This window comes from Colobus angolensis, unplaced genomic scaffold (genome assembly GCF_000951035.1).
Source record: "Colobus angolensis palliatus isolate OR3802 unplaced genomic scaffold, Cang.pa_1.0 Scaffold465, whole genome shotgun sequence".
Taxonomy (NCBI): Eukaryota; Metazoa; Chordata; class Mammalia; order Primates; family Cercopithecidae; genus Colobus; species Colobus angolensis.
In genome coordinates, this window is record NW_012118099.1 from 538732 (window position 1) to 558864 (window position 20133).

The 20133-nt window shown below is 39.5% G+C and overlaps 2 protein-coding genes across 3 annotated transcripts in view; both read left to right on the plus strand.

The window, feature by feature from the left end:
- Positions 1 to 1110: 1110 nt before the first annotated feature.
- Positions 1111 to 7817, plus strand: TSLP (thymic stromal lymphopoietin). 2 transcript variants are annotated; one of them, XM_011958273.1, is made up of 5 exons: positions 1111 to 2540; positions 2956 to 3092; positions 3902 to 3946; positions 4533 to 4667; positions 6969 to 7817. In XM_011958273.1, the coding sequence occupies exons 2-5, from the start codon at positions 3084 to 3086 to the stop codon at positions 7095 to 7097; spliced, it is 318 nt and encodes a 105-aa protein (XP_011813663.1). In that variant the 5' UTR covers positions 1111 to 2540; positions 2956 to 3083; the 3' UTR covers positions 7098 to 7817. The 2 variants fall into 2 exon arrangements, with proteins under 2 accessions (XP_011813663.1, XP_011813662.1); XM_011958272.1 differs by lacking the exon at positions 1111 to 2540 and having other exon boundaries at positions 2718 to 3092.
- An 8817-nt stretch (positions 7818 to 16634) lies between these two features.
- The window catches only part of WDR36 (WD repeat domain 36), a 37428-nt gene continuing 33929 nt past the window's right edge, over positions 16635 to 20133 (plus strand). Inside the window, exons 1-2 of the mRNA XM_011958274.1 lie at positions 16635 to 16962; positions 18704 to 18731. Coding sequence (XP_011813664.1) covers positions 16714 to 16962; positions 18704 to 18731 — 277 coding nt within the window. The 5' untranslated portion in view covers positions 16635 to 16713. The remainder of the gene's footprint in view (positions 16963 to 18703; positions 18732 to 20133) is intronic.

Sequence of the window (20133 nt, forward strand, 5' to 3'; positions counted from 1 at the left end):
ATAGTCTTCCCTGCACCTGATTCTAACCACCTTATTCCTTTGTTCCATTCTCTTGTCTCACCTTGACTGTTTTTTTACCTTTTGGTACCAATGTATTTATTGCAAATCACTTCAAATGCTACTGGAAAGGTAAATAGTGAACAAATGAACTGCTATAAGACATTACCTACTTTTAAAGAACTCACAATCTAATAGAGAGATAAGGTTGAAAAGCATTATTGAAATGTTAAGTAATCTATAGAAGTCATAGAAAGAAGTCGAAAATAGATATGGCTTACAGGATAATGAGGTCGCATCCGGGTAGGAGACCACTTTTGGAGACATCAAATAAGATGAACATGGAAAGACATGAAAATCTAACATCTCAGATTGGGAAGAAGAAAGCCCAGAGCATGTTTAGAGCATATTACCTTCAGATACCATTTGCTGGAAGCCTAGGAGAATCAAGGAAATAAGGCTGGAAAGACAGCCTGGAGCCAATGCAGGAAGGATAATTGTAAATCTCAAAACAACCTTAAGTAGGTTGTTTTGCTGTAACTTTTTGAGCAGAAAAGTAATATAATCCAGATGATCTAAGAGGTCACATAATTATAGACAAGGAAATTGCAGGCAACAGGAACACGTGTTTAGCAATGTTTTAACAGATAAAGAGACACCTAGGATGCCTTAGGAGGAGACACTCTGCCTACCTCATCTCAACAAAGACTCTACATAGATCATAGACACAAGGGGTTTTTAAAGGAGAAAACAAAAGAAGGGAGGCAGCCTGGTTATACCTCCAGAAGAATGCAAGTCAAACCTCAGTGCAGGCTGCTTTCTGCTGTTCTTGCCCCCATCAACAATCAAGAAATGAAGCTGAAGGTTCTAGTGGGCACTCACATTCTCTGGCCCTACAGCAAGCCACTAGAGGGGAAGGCATGTGACATGAGGGTGACAGAAGCAGCCACCATGCCCTTTCCTTTGTCTCTTGGAGCTATCCAGCCCAGTGAAGAAATATGGGTTTAGCTCATGTCTGCCTATGCAATGTCCAGCTGCCGACCAGAATCATCTCTGATGTCACAACAGATGAATCAGATTTTGACATCATCCCACAACACCCTGAGGAGTTGGTGATGGGGGAAGAATGGACTTCTTTTTCAATGAATGCTGTGGTGACTTGAGTACAACACATGAAGAATTCCAGAAAAGGGCCACTTTTGAAGTCAGCGGTGAATCAGAGGTTTTCTGACCCTCTCCAGTGCCTTCTATGAAAAAGAGTTCAAATCTGGCTTCAGTTTGTCCCTTACGCTTTTCCGGAATCCCTCGACATTCCCTGCTCTTTTTCCCGGGCACCGTATGGCCTGTGACATTTGCTGGGACTCACACACGCCGTCCAACCTCCTTGCTCCGAGCGATGACTCCTAGGAACTTCCCAAGTACCAGAGCGATGCAGGCTCTGACACGCGAGGGCGGGGGGCGGGGTGGGGGATGAACGGGGAAGCGGAAGGGAAGGAGAGAGAGAGGGGACCTGGGTGTAGAGAGGGCCCAGGGCAGTATGAGCCAAGCTAGGGCGGAGCAAGGGGTTCGTCTCAGCAACGTGATCGGTTCAGCCTTTCCCTCCCTTCAACGCTCCATTGGTGCCGCTTTGGAACTCGGAAGACTGCTAGACAGACATCCTCTAGGGCGTTCTCCCTGACTGCGCTTTTAAGCACTCTTTCTGGATCAACAATAGTTTGCTAGTACAAATCCAAGCCCACCATCTCGTTGCTTCTCCTGTCTCTAACACCTGTGCCCGCGCTCAGGCCCCAGGTGACAGACGTTTTCCAGTCTATACTGCGCGGGGCTAAGCCTCTGGGAGGCAGAGCTCAGGAAAGCGTGCGCCGCCTCTGGGAAAGCTGAGCTCAGGGCAGCATCCTCTCCGTGCCCTCACCGCTGCGCACCCAGCAGCGCGGTCTCCTCAGGTTTAACGCTGGCTTTAAGAGTGGGACTGTGAAGGTGGCTGGGCACTGGAATTTGTGGTTTTAAAAGTTGTTGACACCTACTAGAAAGTGCTAGAGGACCCTTCAGTCCCTAAGGTGCCCCTAGTCACTAAGAGTAGGCGCTTTTCCTGAAATTGATATGAGAATTTGAAAAGTAGGATTTTTGAGAACAAGGCACATCAGATCTTTCCCCATTTATTTCAACCTGTTATCGTTCCTGCCCCTAAGGTTCTGGTCACGGTTGCACACTTAATGCTTTCACATGGAAGTGCTGTTGAAGACTGAGACTGCACCCACCCTCCAAAGCATCCCATAAGTAAGCACAGTTTCTTACTAGCCAAGGAGAAGGGAAAGCATTAGTTGAAAGCAGCCACACGAAATTCTCAAAGATGTTCAGGATGCACGGGACAGTATGCAAGGACTCCAAATCCTTACAGTGGCTGCTGGTTTCAGAAGGTGTTTCTCCCAAATAATAGAAAGGATTGGTCACTGAAACGCCCTGTGGGAGAAAGACACTGGTATCCATTTCTTAAAGGACATTAACACATATAAAGAGTTTAAGGCAAAGTAAAAAGGAGGAAGGTGAGGGAAATTCCTGATGACTTTACTAATGTTAAAATTCGATAGATTTAGCTACTCCTTTTTTTTTTTTTCCTTTCACATCATCAATTCAGAATTCTATAAAGGAAGAGAATGACATGGTAGAAAATCATTGGCCTAGGAGGAAGGAGCCCGTAGGCGTTTAGGTGTTATATATCTGCAGCCAGAATGCTCTGGAGCATCAGGGAGACTCCAACTTAAGACAACATCATGGGTGAATAAGGGCTTCCTGGGGACTGGAAATGAGAGGAAAACCTGGTGCTTGAGCACTGGCCCCTAAGGCAGGCCTTACAGATCTAGAGACAATTCAGCCTTAGTGGGAAGAGTTTAGTGTGAAACTGGGGTGGAATTGGGTTTCCACGTATATTCCCTTTTGCCTCACTATGTGTTCTGTCAGTTTCTTTCAGGAAATTCTTCATCTTTCAACTTGTAGGGCTGGTGCTAACTTATGACTTCACTAACTGTGACTTTGAGAAGATTGAAGCAGACTATCTCAGTACTATTTCTAAAGACCTGATTACATATATGAGTGGGGTAAGTGAAGAAACTTTTTTAAAACGAATGTATTTTCATCAGAAGAGTAGGCATACACACAGTCTACAATTTAACTTTGAAGGAAAGAAAAATAATTTAGAAAAAATCATGGTCCCACATTTTGTCAAGAATTCTTACAAGTGGCATCTAAAATGATTATCTAGAAACTGGCACATTCTAAGTGTGCAAATGCTGATGAGGAGCAGGTATTGATAGGAACATGCATCAAGGATGTCTATCCTCTGCTAAAGTGCTGCTCTGACTATGCTGTAAAAAGACAGCAGGGGAAAAGAGCTTAAGAAAGAGGAGTAAAAGAGAGATAATTCTCATGAGCTAAACTTTAAGGATTGATGTTGTGCTCCAGGTCTCTCCAGTGTTTTAGATGTTTCAGGATGCTACTTATTACAGAATATGGTGTACTTGGAATTTTTTAACATACAGTAGTAATCATTTTCCTGATTAACCTAATTTCTAGATAGAGTCTGCATTCATGAATAGCCACAGTACAGATGTGGACATCCAAAGAATGGCATTATTACTCACCAGCATAGTGCTATGTGCAGTCGTGGCTTGAGGGAAAGGAGCAGGAGGTCTCCCTCTGAGACCTGAACCTTTTGGTGTGGTTTTAAGCACTAGCCAGAACTATCTAAAGACTATTTCACTGCCTTGTCAATGACATAGGAAACAGGTACCTGAGTGGAAACTGTTTTCAGAGCACCTTTAAAGCCTGGGAGCAAAGGGTGGAGGGATGATTTTCCTTGTGGACTTAAAAGTCTTTACCCTCCTTGTCGTATTTTTCTTTCTTCCAGACCAAAAGTACCGACTTCAACAACACTGTCTCCTGTAGCAATCGGGTGAGTAGAGAGGTCATTGCTGCTGGCTTTCTCCAGGGAGACGCCAGGCATTTTGGAGAGGGAGTATCCTGCGATGTGCAGAACCCCAAGAGGTGCCTGGGCTCCGGGACGCCGCCGCTCGGGATAGGGGACATCTGGGCTGCCAGCTTGGGGCTGCGCCCGGCTTGGGACAACACTTCTGTTCCAATTTAGGGAAAGGAAATCTCTATCCGGAGGAAAGGCAAATTGGGAACTGGGATGAGGGAACCTTGTCGGGGCACCACCTGCGGGGGTCCGGCGCTCCGCGCTTGGGCTCCGGTTTTTGGCAGCCTCCGCCCCCTGGAGACTTGGGCGGAGCGAGCGTGGGTGACAGTCTTTTCGCGACCAATGCCCTCCGTCACCCTCGCCACGCCCCTGCTCCCCGCGGTTGGTTCTTCCTTGCTCTACTCAACCGTGACCTCTTCGCTCTTACTCTCGACTTGTGCACCCGCTCCTCCCCGACCTTCCTCCGCTCGCCTTTCACTCAATTCTCACCAACTTTCTCTCTCTTCTTTTTTTCTTTCTGGTGTTTTCTCCTTTTCTCGTAAACTTTGCCGCCTATGAGCAGCCACACTGCCTTACTGAAATCCAGAGCCTAACCTTCAATCCCACCCCTGGCTGCGCGTCGCTCGCCAAGGAAATGTTCGCCATGAAAACTAAGGCTACCCTCGCTCTCTGGTGCCCAGGCTATTCGGAAACTCAGGTAAGCCCGAAGCTTCAGACGCTTGCTTTGTACCTTGGGACTAACCTCAAATTAAACTGGGGCTTTTGTGCAGAAGTCGTTCTCTGATTTTTATTTAGGTTTTATCTTTCGAAGAGCAAACGAGCCGGGTAAAAGTAGTAGGATGTCAATTAGACCCACGTTGATACCCGGACTCAAACTCACCTATTTCTAGGGTTCTGATACTGTTTTGGCTGAATTATGGTTCTAAACCTTACAGCAATGTTTCAAGGTATGTTGAGTGAGCCTCCTATATCAGAATGTTTTGATTGCTGGAGCATAAGAGTATGGCTGTTAAAAATGCCAATTCCCGGGGACTCAACCCAGACCTTCAACATCAAAATCTCAAGTTATGGGGCTCCTTAAGAGATTCTTGTCCAGTCCAAAGTTTGAGCAACACCGCTTGTTCTAATCACTTAATTATTGTGTGCTTATTTACTAAAATGTTACATTATACATAAAATCTCTATCCTGTGTTTGCTTAATTGCTTGTATGGCTGCTGTTGCTGTCTCTTTACATATTTTTGCACAGGTAGTTATCTGCATTTGAATGCTTGTGTAGCATTAAATATGGACATAGTGTAGTGGAAAGTTAGGCGTAGGAACTCTGGAGACAACCTGCCTGACTTTGAATCCTGGCCCTATAACTTCTGTGAAGACTTAGTTAAATTACTTAGCCTCTGTGTACTGTAGCTTCATGGGTAAAGTAAGTATCATATCAGTTAGTCTTATATAGGTTGTTTATGAGGATAAATTAGTCAATACATGTAAATGCAGTTGGAACAGTGCCTGGCACACAACAGGCACTCAATATGTATTTCACTCAGCAAGTAGAGAATTTATCTTCAGGATGACAAGTTTAAGAAACAGAGTGACAAGTGCAGATATGTATGATTGCTCCTTATTAATCTAGTAGACTTTATATGTCTGCAATCTAGGTAGATGGACAAGACTGCTTTTTTTTTTTTTTTTTTTTTTTTTTGACAGTCTCGCTCTGTCACCTAGGCTGGAATGCAGTGGCACAATCTCAGCTCACTGCAACCTCCGCCTCCTGGGTTCAAGTGATTCTCCTGCCTCAGCCTCCCCAGTAGCTGGAACTATAGGCTCCTCCCACCACGCCTGGCTAATTTATGTATTTTTAGTAGAGACAGGGTTTCACCATATTGGCCAGGCTGGTCTTGAATTCCTGACCTTGTGATCTGCCCACCTTGGCCTCCCAAAGTGCTGGGATTACAGGCGTGAACCACCATGCCCGGCCAAGACTGTCAGTTTTTAGAGACTAAGGATTGAAGCCATAGGGCTGATCTGGGTTGAGCTTGAATTAGAAACTCAATACCAGACAGCCATATGAGAAATCTATTTGGCTTCATGCCTTCTTATGAAGGAGTGACTGGCAAATCTACAGATGGCCACAGTAAAATTCATTCAAATAAGAGCACAAACAAAAAACTAGATAAAATTCTTGGACAGCATGTGAGAAAGGGAGAGTCTGAAGAAATTTATTTCAGTCATCTCTCAAGCCCAAATGGAGAGTCTAAGACTAATAATAGTTATGATTTTGTAGATTTTTGTAAGATTTGTGCTTAATAACCCTGTGACTTTATTAATCTGCATACCATGTGTCTAGGAGACCCAGTGTACTACTCAAAGGTAATTCAGATAAAGTTATATGCTGGAATCCTCTTTAAAATAAGCCTTCAGATGTCTGTGGCACATCTAGACAGTAAGGCAGGGGAGGGGGAAGGATGGGGAGCAGGAGCATGCATTTTGGGTTCAAAAAAGAGATTAGGTTTACTGAATTACATCTATAAGGAGGTATAAGATAGCTCTTACCCATGAGGAACTTGAGATCTTGTTGGGGAGATCTTGAAATCAGCAATTTATTCATTTACTTAATCACTCAACAAATATTCAGTGTTTCCTATGATTAAGACTCAGTGCTATGGGGAATACCTATGATGCAATATAAAGAAAAGCATGTTAAGTGAGAGCCAAGTTAAATGACACATACTCTTAAGCACTGGAAGACTTTCCAAAACCAAGGTCTGAGTAAATAGTGGAGGCTTTTTGAAGGAGATGGTGGTTGGCCTTGAAGCAAAAGTAGGTGGGTAGAGAAACAGGAATTCATTCCCCTGGAGAAGGCACATACTAGCACATAGTAAGCAGGTGCTTTGGAAATACACTGAAAGATGGATTTGCATAGAGAAGGCAATAAAACCTGCACTCAACAGTTACTAAAGATAGCGAAAAGTAATTTTAACTATTGATTCTCATATTCTACAGATAAATGCTACTCAGGCAATGAAGAAGAGGAGAAAAAGGAAAGTCACAACCAATAAATGTCTGGAACAAGTGTCACAATTACTAGGATTGTGGCGTCGCTTCATTCGAACTTTACTGAAAAAACAGTAAATCATCTTTATTATGGTCATATTTCAGAGCACCAAAATAAATCATCTTTATTAAGTAGATGAAACATTAACTCTAACTGTGACACAGAAGATCACAAATAGTTATCTTTTAATTACAGAAGAGTTTCTTAACTTATTTTTCTAAGTTTTTATTGTTTAATATAAATTTATAATGCAGGGGAAGTATTACTCCTCAAATGTTGAGGGAAGCTTCCATAACATTGATGACTGGCTTCATGGCAGTAATTCTCAGCCATAATTGCATAAGCATTACTCAAGAGGAAAATCCAAAAGTGTAGCAGGAGAACTCTTTTCCTTGAAAAAGGAAAAATATTGAACTAAATGATAGCACCTAAACTTACGTTTAAAAGGCAGACACTCCTTCTACATGTAACGACACTTCTTGTGTTAAACTAAAAATTTACAAGAGCAGAAAGTGAAAGCAAATGGGATTTCACAAATAGCTGTAAATATAGTGAAGCAATTTGAAATAATTTTCAAGCAAAATATTGTGAAAGTATTCTAAGCCAAGTTTTAAATATTATCTAACAGACAAGAGTGGTATATAATAAGTAGATCCTGAGAAGTACCTTTGCCACAGCTACTATAAATATATATAGAGAGAATGTACTTTAATTTATTTTGTGAATGCTTTTGAAAATGTATATGTTCCTTTGTAATTGACACTATATATTTCTTAATAAAATAATTCCCAAATTTGTTTCTTATGAATCATCTTTCAAATCTAGTTAGTAGACAATTTGCACACATACTTTTCTAAAGGACATTATTTTTCTTCAGGTTTTTACCTCTACTTATCCTTAGAGTCCATTGACTGCTCCCCTTTATACCTGTTGGCCCTGCCTATAGGAGAGAATATTTGGAGATAGGCAGCTTCAGGATGCATTGCAGTCCTCCTTTTCTTAAATTATGTCACTAGTCTTTTCTTGTTTCCCCTCTTGAACTTTCCTCACACCTGGAAGAAACAAAGTAGGCAAAAGTGAACAGGGGATGTCAAATCTATTCTTGAATTCCCACTGCAAGCTAGAGCCATCGGCACCCTCTCACTCACCTTCCACTCAGAATCCTCCAAACACCAGTGGGAAGGGCAACCCTGGCCATAGAACCTAGACCAAAATAGAGCACGTGGGAATGCACTGATTTTTCCTAGGAGTAGACATGCTCCTCTACTACTTCCCTGAGGGTTAGTTGGGGCTAAACCATGACAGAAGGGGGGAAGTTCAGTGTCCTTAAATCCATCTTACCTACCAACAGGTAAGAGGAAGCTTACATTATATGTCCAGTAAGCATTTAAAGGGCACTCACTGTGGAACAAGCCTTCAGCCAAACACTGGGGATAGAAAAGTAAGACTCAGCCTTTTTCCAGAGAAACTCAGGATGTAGCTGAATAGGCAGTTTCTTTTGTACTGAGGAAAATCAAGACATGCTTGCTTTCTAAAAACCTTCCTCTGAAGACCTGACCCAAGCCCTTAAATGCCATTATAAGAGAAATTGAGAAATTTCTTTAAGTCTACTAACTCCATTTTAGTAGGGATTCACTGACTAGATTTTACTGAACTATGAAAATAAATACAAACAATTTTTCACAAAATTTTGGGCCCAATTCCCCTAAAAGAATTGAGGATTAGGGAGAAAGGAGACAACTCAAAGTCATCCCATTAAGTGCAGTTTCTTTGAATCTTCTGCTTTATCTTTAAAAAACTGTATAATTTATATATTTTATTCTATGTATTCCATAGATGTCTTAATATAAAATTAGTCATTTAAATTACATTGTCAATTAAAAGGAATGGGCAAGAGGATGTATCATATTAATTTAGTAAGAACTTTCCCAAATGTTGTAACAATGTGGATCATATATCTCTGCTTTTTAAATGTACTCAGGCTTTCTTGATGGACTAGTATAGTATACAGTCAGTTATGTCAATGTTTCATGGTCAATAAAAGGAAGTTGCAAATTCTGATTTAAGCATATAAAGTTGGATATACTCATATTGAGACAACATGGTTAGTTATGCTATTTATATAATCTATATTCTCACTTTTGTCTCCTTCATTCAGAGGCTAAGACTGCTGTATGAAAGTCTACTGCTGATATAATTCTTTATTTCTTTGTATCCATAAAGTTTTGCTTCCTTGTTGCTGATACTATTTTTATCCAATGCCTAAAAAATCAATGGAGCCACTGATTGATAATTGTACCCTTACCATTACAACATTTCCACATCTTATTTGCCAAGTAATCTATGCTCTCTATTAAACTCTTTCTGTGTCTCTTTTCTTTTGATATTTCTTATACATACCATGTAATTTTAGTGTGTGGAGGTGGGGAGCAAGAGGTTTGGAGGAGAGGGAGTGGATGAATTCCAAACTAAGGCATGTTTACTTTTAGTGCTGTTGCTGCATTTTTATGTTTTCTATTTTCATAGTTCCACATTATTTGTATAATTTTAACCTAAAAACAGGTCTTTACATTTATTCCTTTTAACCATTTCTTATTGGTTTTTGTCCTATCCCCTCAGCATGTTGATATCTTGAGAGTTTGGATCTTGATTCTATTATTACATAACTCTCCCTCATAGGCTTTCTATTGCTTAATTCAGTTTTTGAAAAAAGGATGACCAAGACAGGACTAAGCCCCTCCTTATACCATCAAAGGAGGCAACTCTATATGCTGGTAAAGTTATTTGTAAATGTTCTTTGTTAAAAAAGAAAAAAAAAGCTCCTTTAACTTTTAAGAATCAAATATCAATTTTTCATTCTATCCATATCAAAATAAAGGTGAGGGGAAATTTATCAAATGCTTTACTGAAATCAAAACCCATATCAAACCTACAGATCAAATAAACTTATCAAAAAATGGGAGTTTTAAAATATTTCAATTATATTCCTTTCTAAATCTTACAAGCCAAGTCTCTGAGAATTATACCAGACAATAACATTAAACTGATCTGAGATTTTTTAGTATTCCCTCCTTTTTATTATTCAAAAGTACTAGGTTTTTTCAAATGTTTTTGTTCTAGCTGTAGCTTTAAGAATATCTGTTGACTTTCATCTGGCATTGTACTTTGTAAATACACCTATACTTCTTGATACCCAGTATTTACAGATTACCAAATAATACAGTTTCACTGATGATTATCATGCAAAAGTTATTTATGTCTAAACACAAAGGATAATAGCTCATAAACAAAGTTAATTGAAAATTGAATTTTTTGAGTCTCGGGTTCTACATTTCTAAAATAAGGTGATGCTTCCTACATTATAGGGTTATTATTAGAAATAAAGTACATTATAAAGTCCTTGGCAAATGGTAAGGAAAATACTTTAAATTTAGTTATGTGAATGCCTGTTTGTAACCATTACAAAGATTAGGAATAAAGACTGTTACAGAGCCTGTCAGATAACTTTATTTTTAGTTTTCTGTCTAGAACTGCTTTGTGGCAATAGAAAGAAAGTTGAAAAGTTTAAGCACACAGTTACTGACAGCCTGGCAATTTTGAACTCTACCAAGATAGCAGAGTTCATAAGACAGAGTACCTCAGGTGAGAGATGCACAGAGAAAGAAGCTCAGAGACCTGTAGGGATATCTCTTGCATATTTAGCTGAGTACTTTTCAGCACATGGCTGAAAACTCACATGGCTATGAGAAAACTACCCAATACTAGAGAAAGAGTCATTTGAAAGGTTAGAGGGAATAGTGCCCATTACTTGCCCAACACCAGGAAAATTGCCTGTTTTCATCAACTAGAATGGAATATCTCACAACTAATTAGGCACTGGGTTGAGCACTCAGGAGAGTCTTACTTTAGTAATAAATAATACTTAGCCCAAGGCTAATTGCTGCAATAATCCTGCATTAGAAATCTTAAAAGTAAGACTTGAAAGAATCAAACTGTTTCCAAGTAAGTTAGCTGCATCCTACAATAAACGTCAAGAATATCTGTAGAAATAAAAAATACCCAGGACCCAAAAAGAAAAAATTCACAATATTTTGTATACAATTAAAGATTATTAGACATGAAAAAAGTGAGAAAATACAACACATGATGAGGGGAAAAAGTGAAACTGATTCAGAGCTAACATCGAAGTTAGAATTAGCAGACAAGGACATTAAAATGGTTATTGTAACTATATTCAGTATGTTCAAAAAGTTAAATATAGACACAGAAAACATAAAGAAAATCCCAGTCCAACTTCTAGATATGAAATCTGTAATGTGTGAAATGAAATGCACAGTGAATGGTAATCATGAGAGATTAGATGCTGCAAAATATAAGATTAGTAAACTTGAAGACATACCAAGGGAAACTATCCAAAATAAAACACAGAAGGAAAACCATAACTTAAAAATGAAAAGACCATCAGTGAGCTGTGAAACAACTGCAAGTGCCTAATATACATGTAATAAGTCCCTTATGCAATGAAGAGGTACAGAAACAAAAAATAGGAAGAAACAATGGTAAATTACCAAACTTTATAAAAATTCTAAACCCACAGTTCCAAGAAGCTCAATGAAGCAGAAGAAACAAATAAAACTACATTAATGCCCATCATAATTGAATTGCTCAAAACCAGAAAATCTTAAAAGCAGCCAATAGAATTGTAAAGACCTTCAGCATGTTCTTCTTAGAATTTCCTCTCCAGAGCACTTCGACCCTTTCTCCTTTACTTCATATATAGTATTTCATGAACAATATCATGATATAAGTAGAAACAAATTTTACATTGATTAGCCTTAACTATTGATTTCTACCTGTTAGCTTCTGTTTAAGTAGGAGGGTGGGAAGATTCTTCTCCATTCTCCGCTATTCTTGAAGTAAAGACGAGGATTGTCATAAATGAAACCAACACTTACTGAGTAGTTTTATCAGTTGTTTTTTCTTATACTACCTTATGAAATCTTTGTAACAATCCTGTGAGCTATGTGCTATCCCCATGTTATAGATGCAAGAAAAGGCTCTGAGTAAAATATCCAGTGTAGCAAAACCAGTATGTGTAATATCTGGCTGATTCCAAAGTGCACACTTTCCATTACTTGAGATTAAAGTTTGAGATTTTAAAATAAAAAAATGCCTTCTACTAAGTGGAAATTATCCTCATTACATAACTAATAGATGTTGTAGTTGTCTCCTCAACATGGATTCTACCACTTCTTAATTTTGCATCTATTTCCCCATCCACCAGAGGGCTTTAGGGATTAATCCCAGCTCCTGGGGTGGATCTGGATTAGTCTAACCTAGTCTGGGTGTCCCAATATCCTTGCTTGGAGTTAATAGAGGTAACCAGGCTAATATTGATAAGCATATTGATAAGCAAGTACCTTGACTCCGGTCTTATTCAGGATAAACATATGGGCACATTTGGTGATGAACAATAAGCATAAGATTTTTGCGGGGAAACTCTGAAAATATGTTTCCTCACTTAAAAAAAAAAAAAAAAAAGTAGAGTGATAGTCTTCCCCTCTCATGAGATACAAAGAAGCATGCAGTGGCAATTACAATTAGCAATTATCCCAAACCCAGGATTGAGATGAAGCCGTGAATGGCAGAGAAATAAGATGGGAAGAGCCTGAAGTTTTAAATATATAATTACACAAGTAGATTAATCAACCTTGCCCTCACCCTCCTTTTGATTTCCCATTCTGTGAGCTACTTAAGTAAAGGTTTTGTTTTTGTTTTTCTGTGTGGGTAGTTATTGTTTCTTACTGATTAATGCTACAACTTACCTGAATGCCAAGACGAGGCAAATCAATCTTGATTTAATTTGAAGTGGGAATAAAGGATGAGCAAGATGAAGGTAGGCCCCAATATCTTAGGGAACAAGCCAAAACTTGTGGCCTGGGATAGTAGGGATACAGGAAAAGTACACATGTAAAGAGTATGCCATCCTTTGGCATATTTCACATTGTTCCCTGCTGTGACTTGAATATGTATCCTATCCAAAATTCAGGTTGAAGCTTAAATCCCCACTGTATTGGGGAAGTGATTAAATCCCGAGGGTTCCACCCTCATGAATGGATTAGTTCCTTATAAAAAGGGTGGAGGAAGCTAGCCTAGTCTCTTCTGTTCTTCCCATCTTCCACCATGTGAGGACACAATGTTCACCCCCCTTTGCCCTTTCTGTCGTTTCTGCTATGTGATGACACCTAGAGAGTGCTATGTATGAGCAACATACTTTCACCAGACACCAAACCTACTGGCACCTAGATTTTGGACTTCTCAGCCTCCAGAACTGTGAGAAATAATTTCTGTTGTTTACAAATCCCCCAGTCTCAGGCATTTTGTTATAGCAGCACAAATGGGCTAAGAAACTTTCTATAAACAACTCTCATGTCAAGAGATTATTGCCTTGGCAACTGAAGCTGAGATGCCACTTTTCAAGATGGTGCTCATAAATGCAGTATTTGTATGCCTCTATACCCTTTCCTCTTCTACTCTCTCTTCTGCTAGCTATTCTTCTTGTGTGGAAGAGAGTGGCAGGACATTGTAAATTGTATTGAGAATGAACTTAGATTGCTTTTGGAGCAGATATGTTAGATATAAAATTTATGGAATGAATCAGGGTATCAAATGGATGTGGAGTTTGAGGAAGATTTAGTAATATCTTAAGAGTGTAGCCCATACTTTATGTTGGTACAATATCTAGCACATAATAGTTCTCAATAGATATGCTGAGTAAAGGAATGAAGGAATTAAAATGAATTAAACGTTAAATACGTGTTTCCCAGGAATAAACTGTTTTAAAGTCCATCATGAGTCAGAAACTGAATTGGCAGCAGCAACTATCAGATAAACTATCTGATTTCTGCCACCTGCTCTATGCAAAAGGAAAAGGAAACTATCAGTCAATGTCATTGCAACCTATCATTATTCTTCACAGCTTCCTTTTTTTTTGAGATGGAGTCTTGCTCTGTTGCCCAGGCTACAGTGCAGTGGTGCAGTTTTGGCTCACTGCAACCTCTGCCTACCAGGTTCAAGCGGTTCTCCTGCCTCGGCCTTCCTAGTATGTGGGACTACAGGCACATGCCACCACACCTGGCTAATTATTTTTTGTATTTTTAGTAGAGATGGGGTTTCACCATGTTAACCAGTATGGTCTCAATCTCCTGACCTCATGATCCACCCACCTTGGCCTCCCAAAGTGCTGGGATTACAGGCATGAGTTATCGTGCCTGGCCCATAGTTTCTTTTTAAACAACTCTACCCCTTCTTTTCCCCAAAAAAATGCAAAATAAAAATTAAACTTGCATTTATTCAATCATCAAACATCCACTGAGCCTTTATTCTGTATCATCCTTGGGCACACAACTAAGAACATGAATAATTTGGAAACCTGAACATCATACTAGAGGATATTTGTCATTTGTGAACCTGTGACCCAGTCCTCACTTTCTGTAATGCAGCTTTAATGCTTCTATAAAGAAAAACAAACGATATATTTTTATTTTTAGATGCTAATTTTCACATATTTCTCCAAAATTCACAGACTTTCGCTAGGTTGTAATTAGAAGACAAACAAACACCAAATCTCACTGGCTAGCAACAACACTTAATTCTCACTCACATTACAAATTGGCAACCTCAAGTCAGCCATAGGCTTTATCTACAGACCTTCTCATTTCAGGAACCAGGCTGAAAAAGCACCTCCTATTTGAGACATACCTTTCTCTTTTGGCAACAGAAGAGAGCAAGAGAGTTGGTAGAAACAGACAATGGCTCTTCAAGCATCTGCTGGGACTTGCTGAACATCATGTTTGCTCATATGCACTGGCCAAAGTAAGTCAAACGCTTCCTATTCCTGCTCCACCATGAAGGATTTGCTACAAGTCTTGGGCAAAGGACAGAGAGACACATCTTCTTACAGGAAGAAGTTTAAATATTGGAGACGCTAAAGTACACAACTCATTACTTTGGGAGGGAACATGACTAACATAAAAAAAGAGAGAATATTCCACATTTTTAGCATTTTATTACTTAAATGTAGCTTCTTTTTTTTTAAAACAAATGTTTATTAAGCACCCCTTTTGTTCCAGATACTGTTCTGGGTGCTTGTTATGTATTAATGAACAAAACAGAAAAAAAAAAAAATTCTCTACCTTTATGGAGTTTATCCACTAAACTATTAAAATAAAATAAGCCTAATAAATAAATGCATAGTACAGTGAGATGTTCTTTTCCCCCCTTTTTTAATTTAAATAACGTTTACAAATAATTAGCAACTTTTTCACTTTTAAGTCATACCACAAACATGGCTGAAAATGTGCACTGCTATTGAGAAATCCAGGGTACAAATGAAAGCACGAGTAAGTACATGTCAAGGACTAAACAACAAGCTCTCATTCTGTTAGCATCTGCTCCTTAATGATCTTAACATCCAAAGTGTTTGAGGCTCTGTGCCAAGAACTATAAAATAAATCAAGATTTTTTTTGTTCAAGAATGTATGAGTCAGATATTCAAATTAGCTAACAAGTTACTTTTGTTTCATAATAAAATAATTACATTTTAGAACTGGAAGGAACCCAAGAGAGTACACTGATCTGTGTAGAGACAGACCCTCCTTATCCCTTTCAAGCACAAGTATATTTACATTAGTCACTCAACCCAAATCTGAATAGGCTGCCAAAACATTTTCATAAACGAAGTGAAATGGAAATAAAACAGTAAGATAAGAGGTTATTCCATATGTCAAACTTTGGTCCTGGGCGCTAAGGTCACCACTGTTTTAGTTACCCTTCACATGATCAGAGATTGTTCCCCAAACCTACATCTTGTTAAGGCAGTTGGTTCTGGAGGAGTGAGGTGTTTTGACACCCACTTCACTGGAATCAGTCTTGTTCAGCATCCTAATGCACTTAGCTCTAATGAACTGCCCAGACTCCCCTTTGCATTATGATGAGCTCCTCTTTAGAACCCCTACTGTCTGCTTTTGACAGCCAACCTCGAGGAATACTGACTTAATCCAGGGGTCCCAATAACATTTAATATTTATCTTCTTTTTCTGGGAGGAATCTACACTTATCCAAGTTGCCCAAGTGAGCAGTTCTCTTTCCCCAAATAATTAGTTCTACTCCCCAGAGAGTCTATGAGTGAATCCCTCTGTCACCTTTGAAATGTCCCATTATAGTTTTCATCTGTAAATATGTCGGTATGTATCCAAAAGATGAGGATCTTTACGTAATCATAATGCTACTATCACATGCAAAAATTAAACATAATTCCTTAATATAATCAGATATCCAATGTTTAAATTTTTCCAGTCTCATGTTTTTGTACATTTTAAAATAATCACAAGTTTAAATCGTTTCCATGTCCAAGGCGTCGATCTCTCTCTCCTCCACTCTCCTGGGCGTCGCGCTTCCCTCTTTGCTTCCCGCCCTTGCGGTTCCGTCGGAACCTAAGGAGCTTCCTTCCGCCGCAAAAGAGCTGGAGAACAATGCTAGACAAGATGCTGGAGACCTTGGCCAACGGAACCAAAGTCACGCCTCTCATGTGAGCTCTGGAGGGAGAACTTTATGTGTTGCACTGAGGGCAGTCTCCGGAAACGCGATTCGCAGCGGGCGCCGGAAGCGGTGTTCTGTCTGCAGCTCTAGCAGATGACTGTTTCACTAGACACGCTGAAGGGACTGGATACGTGTTTTCCTTCAGGACCGGAGCTAAGCGGACCCGGGATCGCGGCGGCAATGGAACGGGCCTCAGAAAGGCGCACGGCCAGCGCGCTGTTTGCGGGGTTCCGGGCCTTGGGACTTTTCAGCAACGACATTCCACACGTGGTGCGGTTCAGCGCGCTCAAGCGCCGATTCTATGTAACAACCTGCGTGGGCAAGAGTTTCCACACCTATGACGTGAGTGACTTCTTTCGTTGACTTCCCAGGAACCACCCTCCTTGGCCTCTCTGTCCTGGAGCAATCCGGTTCACCCTTCCCATCTACCACGGGCTTCCCTTCTTTAACCCCTCCCTATTAATATTTCGCCATCCAGTCACATCCACGTGCTGATTTAGCACTTGCAGTCCTTCTGGGGCAAGTTTCAGAGGCAGCCTAGCCAAGGGAAAACTGCTAGATAACCCCTCAGTTGTATGGCAATAATACTTGTTCAGTGAATATTTATTGACCTTCCCTTGAAGGTGGAAACATAATTAAGACAAACCTCTACCCCTTGCATTCTTAATGAGAGAGAAAAACATGCACGCTATTACGTTATTGGTGACACGAGATGGGTTAGAAATTCACTCTAGGTAACATTGGGAGAACCGCAGATGGTGAGATTAATTACCGTTAGGGAAAGTATCTGGTAGCAATCAGTTATTTTCAACTAATGCAAAGTGTCTGGCACTGTCACTCTAAGCCTTGCAGCCGTTTCTTTCCAAGTTAGGTATCATTATACCGTAGCACCTTTATGTAAACTATAAAAGTAAATTTCAGATAAATTATATCTATATTCTACTTCCAAAGAAACCCTGTGGTGAGGAGAGTAACATATTTGCACATTTTATAAAGTTAACAATTTACTTACTGTGCATTGACATTTAGTCATAATAAAGATGGCTTTTAACGTCTAGTCTAGTTCTAACACTGATGATACATTCGTAACATCATGGCATGTAAATGTTCTTTACCCAGACTGTACACTGCTCAGATTAACCAATGCATTGGGCTATGACCTCCGAAACAGAAAATACTTGGGAGTAAAAAGAAAAAAAAAAAAATGGAGCTAATGAACCAAAGTCACTAATTGGGTCTGCAAGTGCTCTATCCCATGACTATGGCTGTATATGCTGTCCCCAGTCAGACTTCCTACAGACCTACAGATTAGTTTCTTCTGCAGGGGAAACTAGACAAGTTGTGAATAGGTGGTGATAGTGATGGTAGCAGCTATCATGTATTGAGCAATTACTATATGACTGACCCCACTCTGTTTTACATAAATTTATTCCTTGAATCCTCATAACAATCCCATAAAGTAAATAAATACCTGTTTTACAGATGAAGAATTTGAGGCACAGGGAACTTATTTTTCCAGGGTCATACAGCTGGGGTCAGTAGCCATGATTGGGGTCAGCAAATTACAGTCTGCAAGCCAGTCTAGCCCACTGCTTGGCTTTGTATGACCCAGGAGTTATGAATGATTTTGACATGTTTAAATGTTTGTGAGGGTAGGCTGGGGGTGGGGAGAAGGATATTTCATGACATGAAAACTATGTGAAAATCAAATTTCGGTACCTATAGATAAAAGTTTGATATACCCATGCACATTATTTATGTATTAAGTATGACTGTTTTCATGCTATGGTGGCAGAAGTTAGTAATTGCAACAGAGACCACATGCATTGCCTGCAAAGCCAAAATATTTAATATTTGGTCTATTACAGAAAACATTTACCTACCCCTTCCATTACCACTCCTGGTGAAATATAGTTGAAAATATAAACTTTCCTAGTAATGAAAATTAGGGTCAGTAAGTGTCTTTCTTACAAAGGACAGCATAGCAAATATACGTGTGAGGTTATATCTTACTCTTCAGGTGTTAGGTTATTATGATTGTGTTTGTTAATGAAAATTTAACCTTTTTTCTTTTTTTAAACAGGTTCAGAAACTTAGTCTGGTTGCAGTAAGTAAGTATGGACTTTATTCTGAATTTATGCACATCTAAAAAGTTTTTTTTTATTTTGACATAAATTTGAGACTTACAGAACATATAAGGAAGCCAGGGTAACATGTATGTCTTATAAGCTTACATTATCAGCAACAAAAAAGAGTGGCAGGGTAGAATCATGTTTTGCTTTCAGTTGTTACGTATCTTTATTTTCTTTAATCTGGAACGGTTCTTTAGACTTTCTTTGTGCTTGATGACATTGACACATGGACATTTTTGAAGAGTACAGGCTCATTTAGAATGTCCTTCAGTTTCAGATTTTTTGACATTTCTTCAGGATTAGATTCAGGTTGTACCTGAATCTAGGAGGAATCACGGTGAATTGTATCAGAAGGCACATACTGTTGGTTGATTCTGTTCCTGATAGTGATTGGTTAGGAGGCTCTATTTTAAAGTTAGGCCAGGCGTGGTGGCTCACGCCTGTAATCCCAGCACTTTGGGAGGCCGAGGCAGGTGGATCACGAGGTCAGGAGATCAAGACCATCCTGGCTAACACAGTGAAACCCCATCTCTACTAAAAATACAAAAAAATTAACCAGGCGTGGTGGCAGGTGCCTGTAGTCCCAGCTACTCACGCAACTGAGGCAGGAGAATTGCTTGGATCTGGGAGGTGAAGGTTGCAGTGAGCCAGATCGTGCCACTGCACTCCAGCCCAGGCAGTAGAGTGATAGAAAATTAAAAAAAAAATTAAGTTAGTGTTTTGTCCTTTGTAACGAATAAGTATCTTTTGGTAATATGCACTGGGACTATGTAAATATCCTAATACTCTTCAAAGTTATTACCTGCTGCTTTTAGTATTTTATGATGATACTTGCCTGAATCAGTTATTAATATGATGGTTGCCAAATGCATGTTGATTATCCTTAATCCAAAAATTTGAAACCCAAAATGCTCCAAAGTCTGAAACTTTTTGTGAGCCAACATGATGTTCAGAGGGAAATATTCATTGGAACATTTCCGATTTCAGACTTTCAGATTAGGAATGTTCACCTGGTTATGCAAATAGTCCAAAATCCAAAAAAATCTGAAATCTGAAACACTTCTTGTCTCAGGCATTTCATATAAAGCATAGCTTTTAGTGATTTTCTTTTGCCATCATTCCTTCTACTGTAAGGAAAAGTTTTCCCTTTTCTCACATTTTGGTATTTCTTTCCAGTGGAAGGAATTTTAATAATAGATTAGAAGGCAGAAGAAAGGCATTGGAACTTAAGTTGAATGCAAAAGTGAATGATAAACCTATAAAACAGGATTATGCAAACAAATCCTAATATGGAATTTGCAGCATGAAAGTACAACAATCCTCTGTCTACTAACTCTCCTGCCCCAAAAGAGGAAATGAAAATGTCAGTGTGACCAGGATA

Excerpts from the sequence above, each read along its gene's own strand:
- TSLP (XM_011958273.1), top strand. Across the intron at positions 3,947-4,532 it reads CTGTCTCCTGTAGCAATCGG|CCACACTGCCTTACTGAAAT; the intron begins GTGAGTAGAGAG and ends GCCTATGAGCAG. Across the intron at positions 4,668-6,968 it reads CAGGCTATTCGGAAACTCAG|ATAAATGCTACTCAGGCAAT; the intron begins GTAAGCCCGAAG and ends CATATTCTACAG.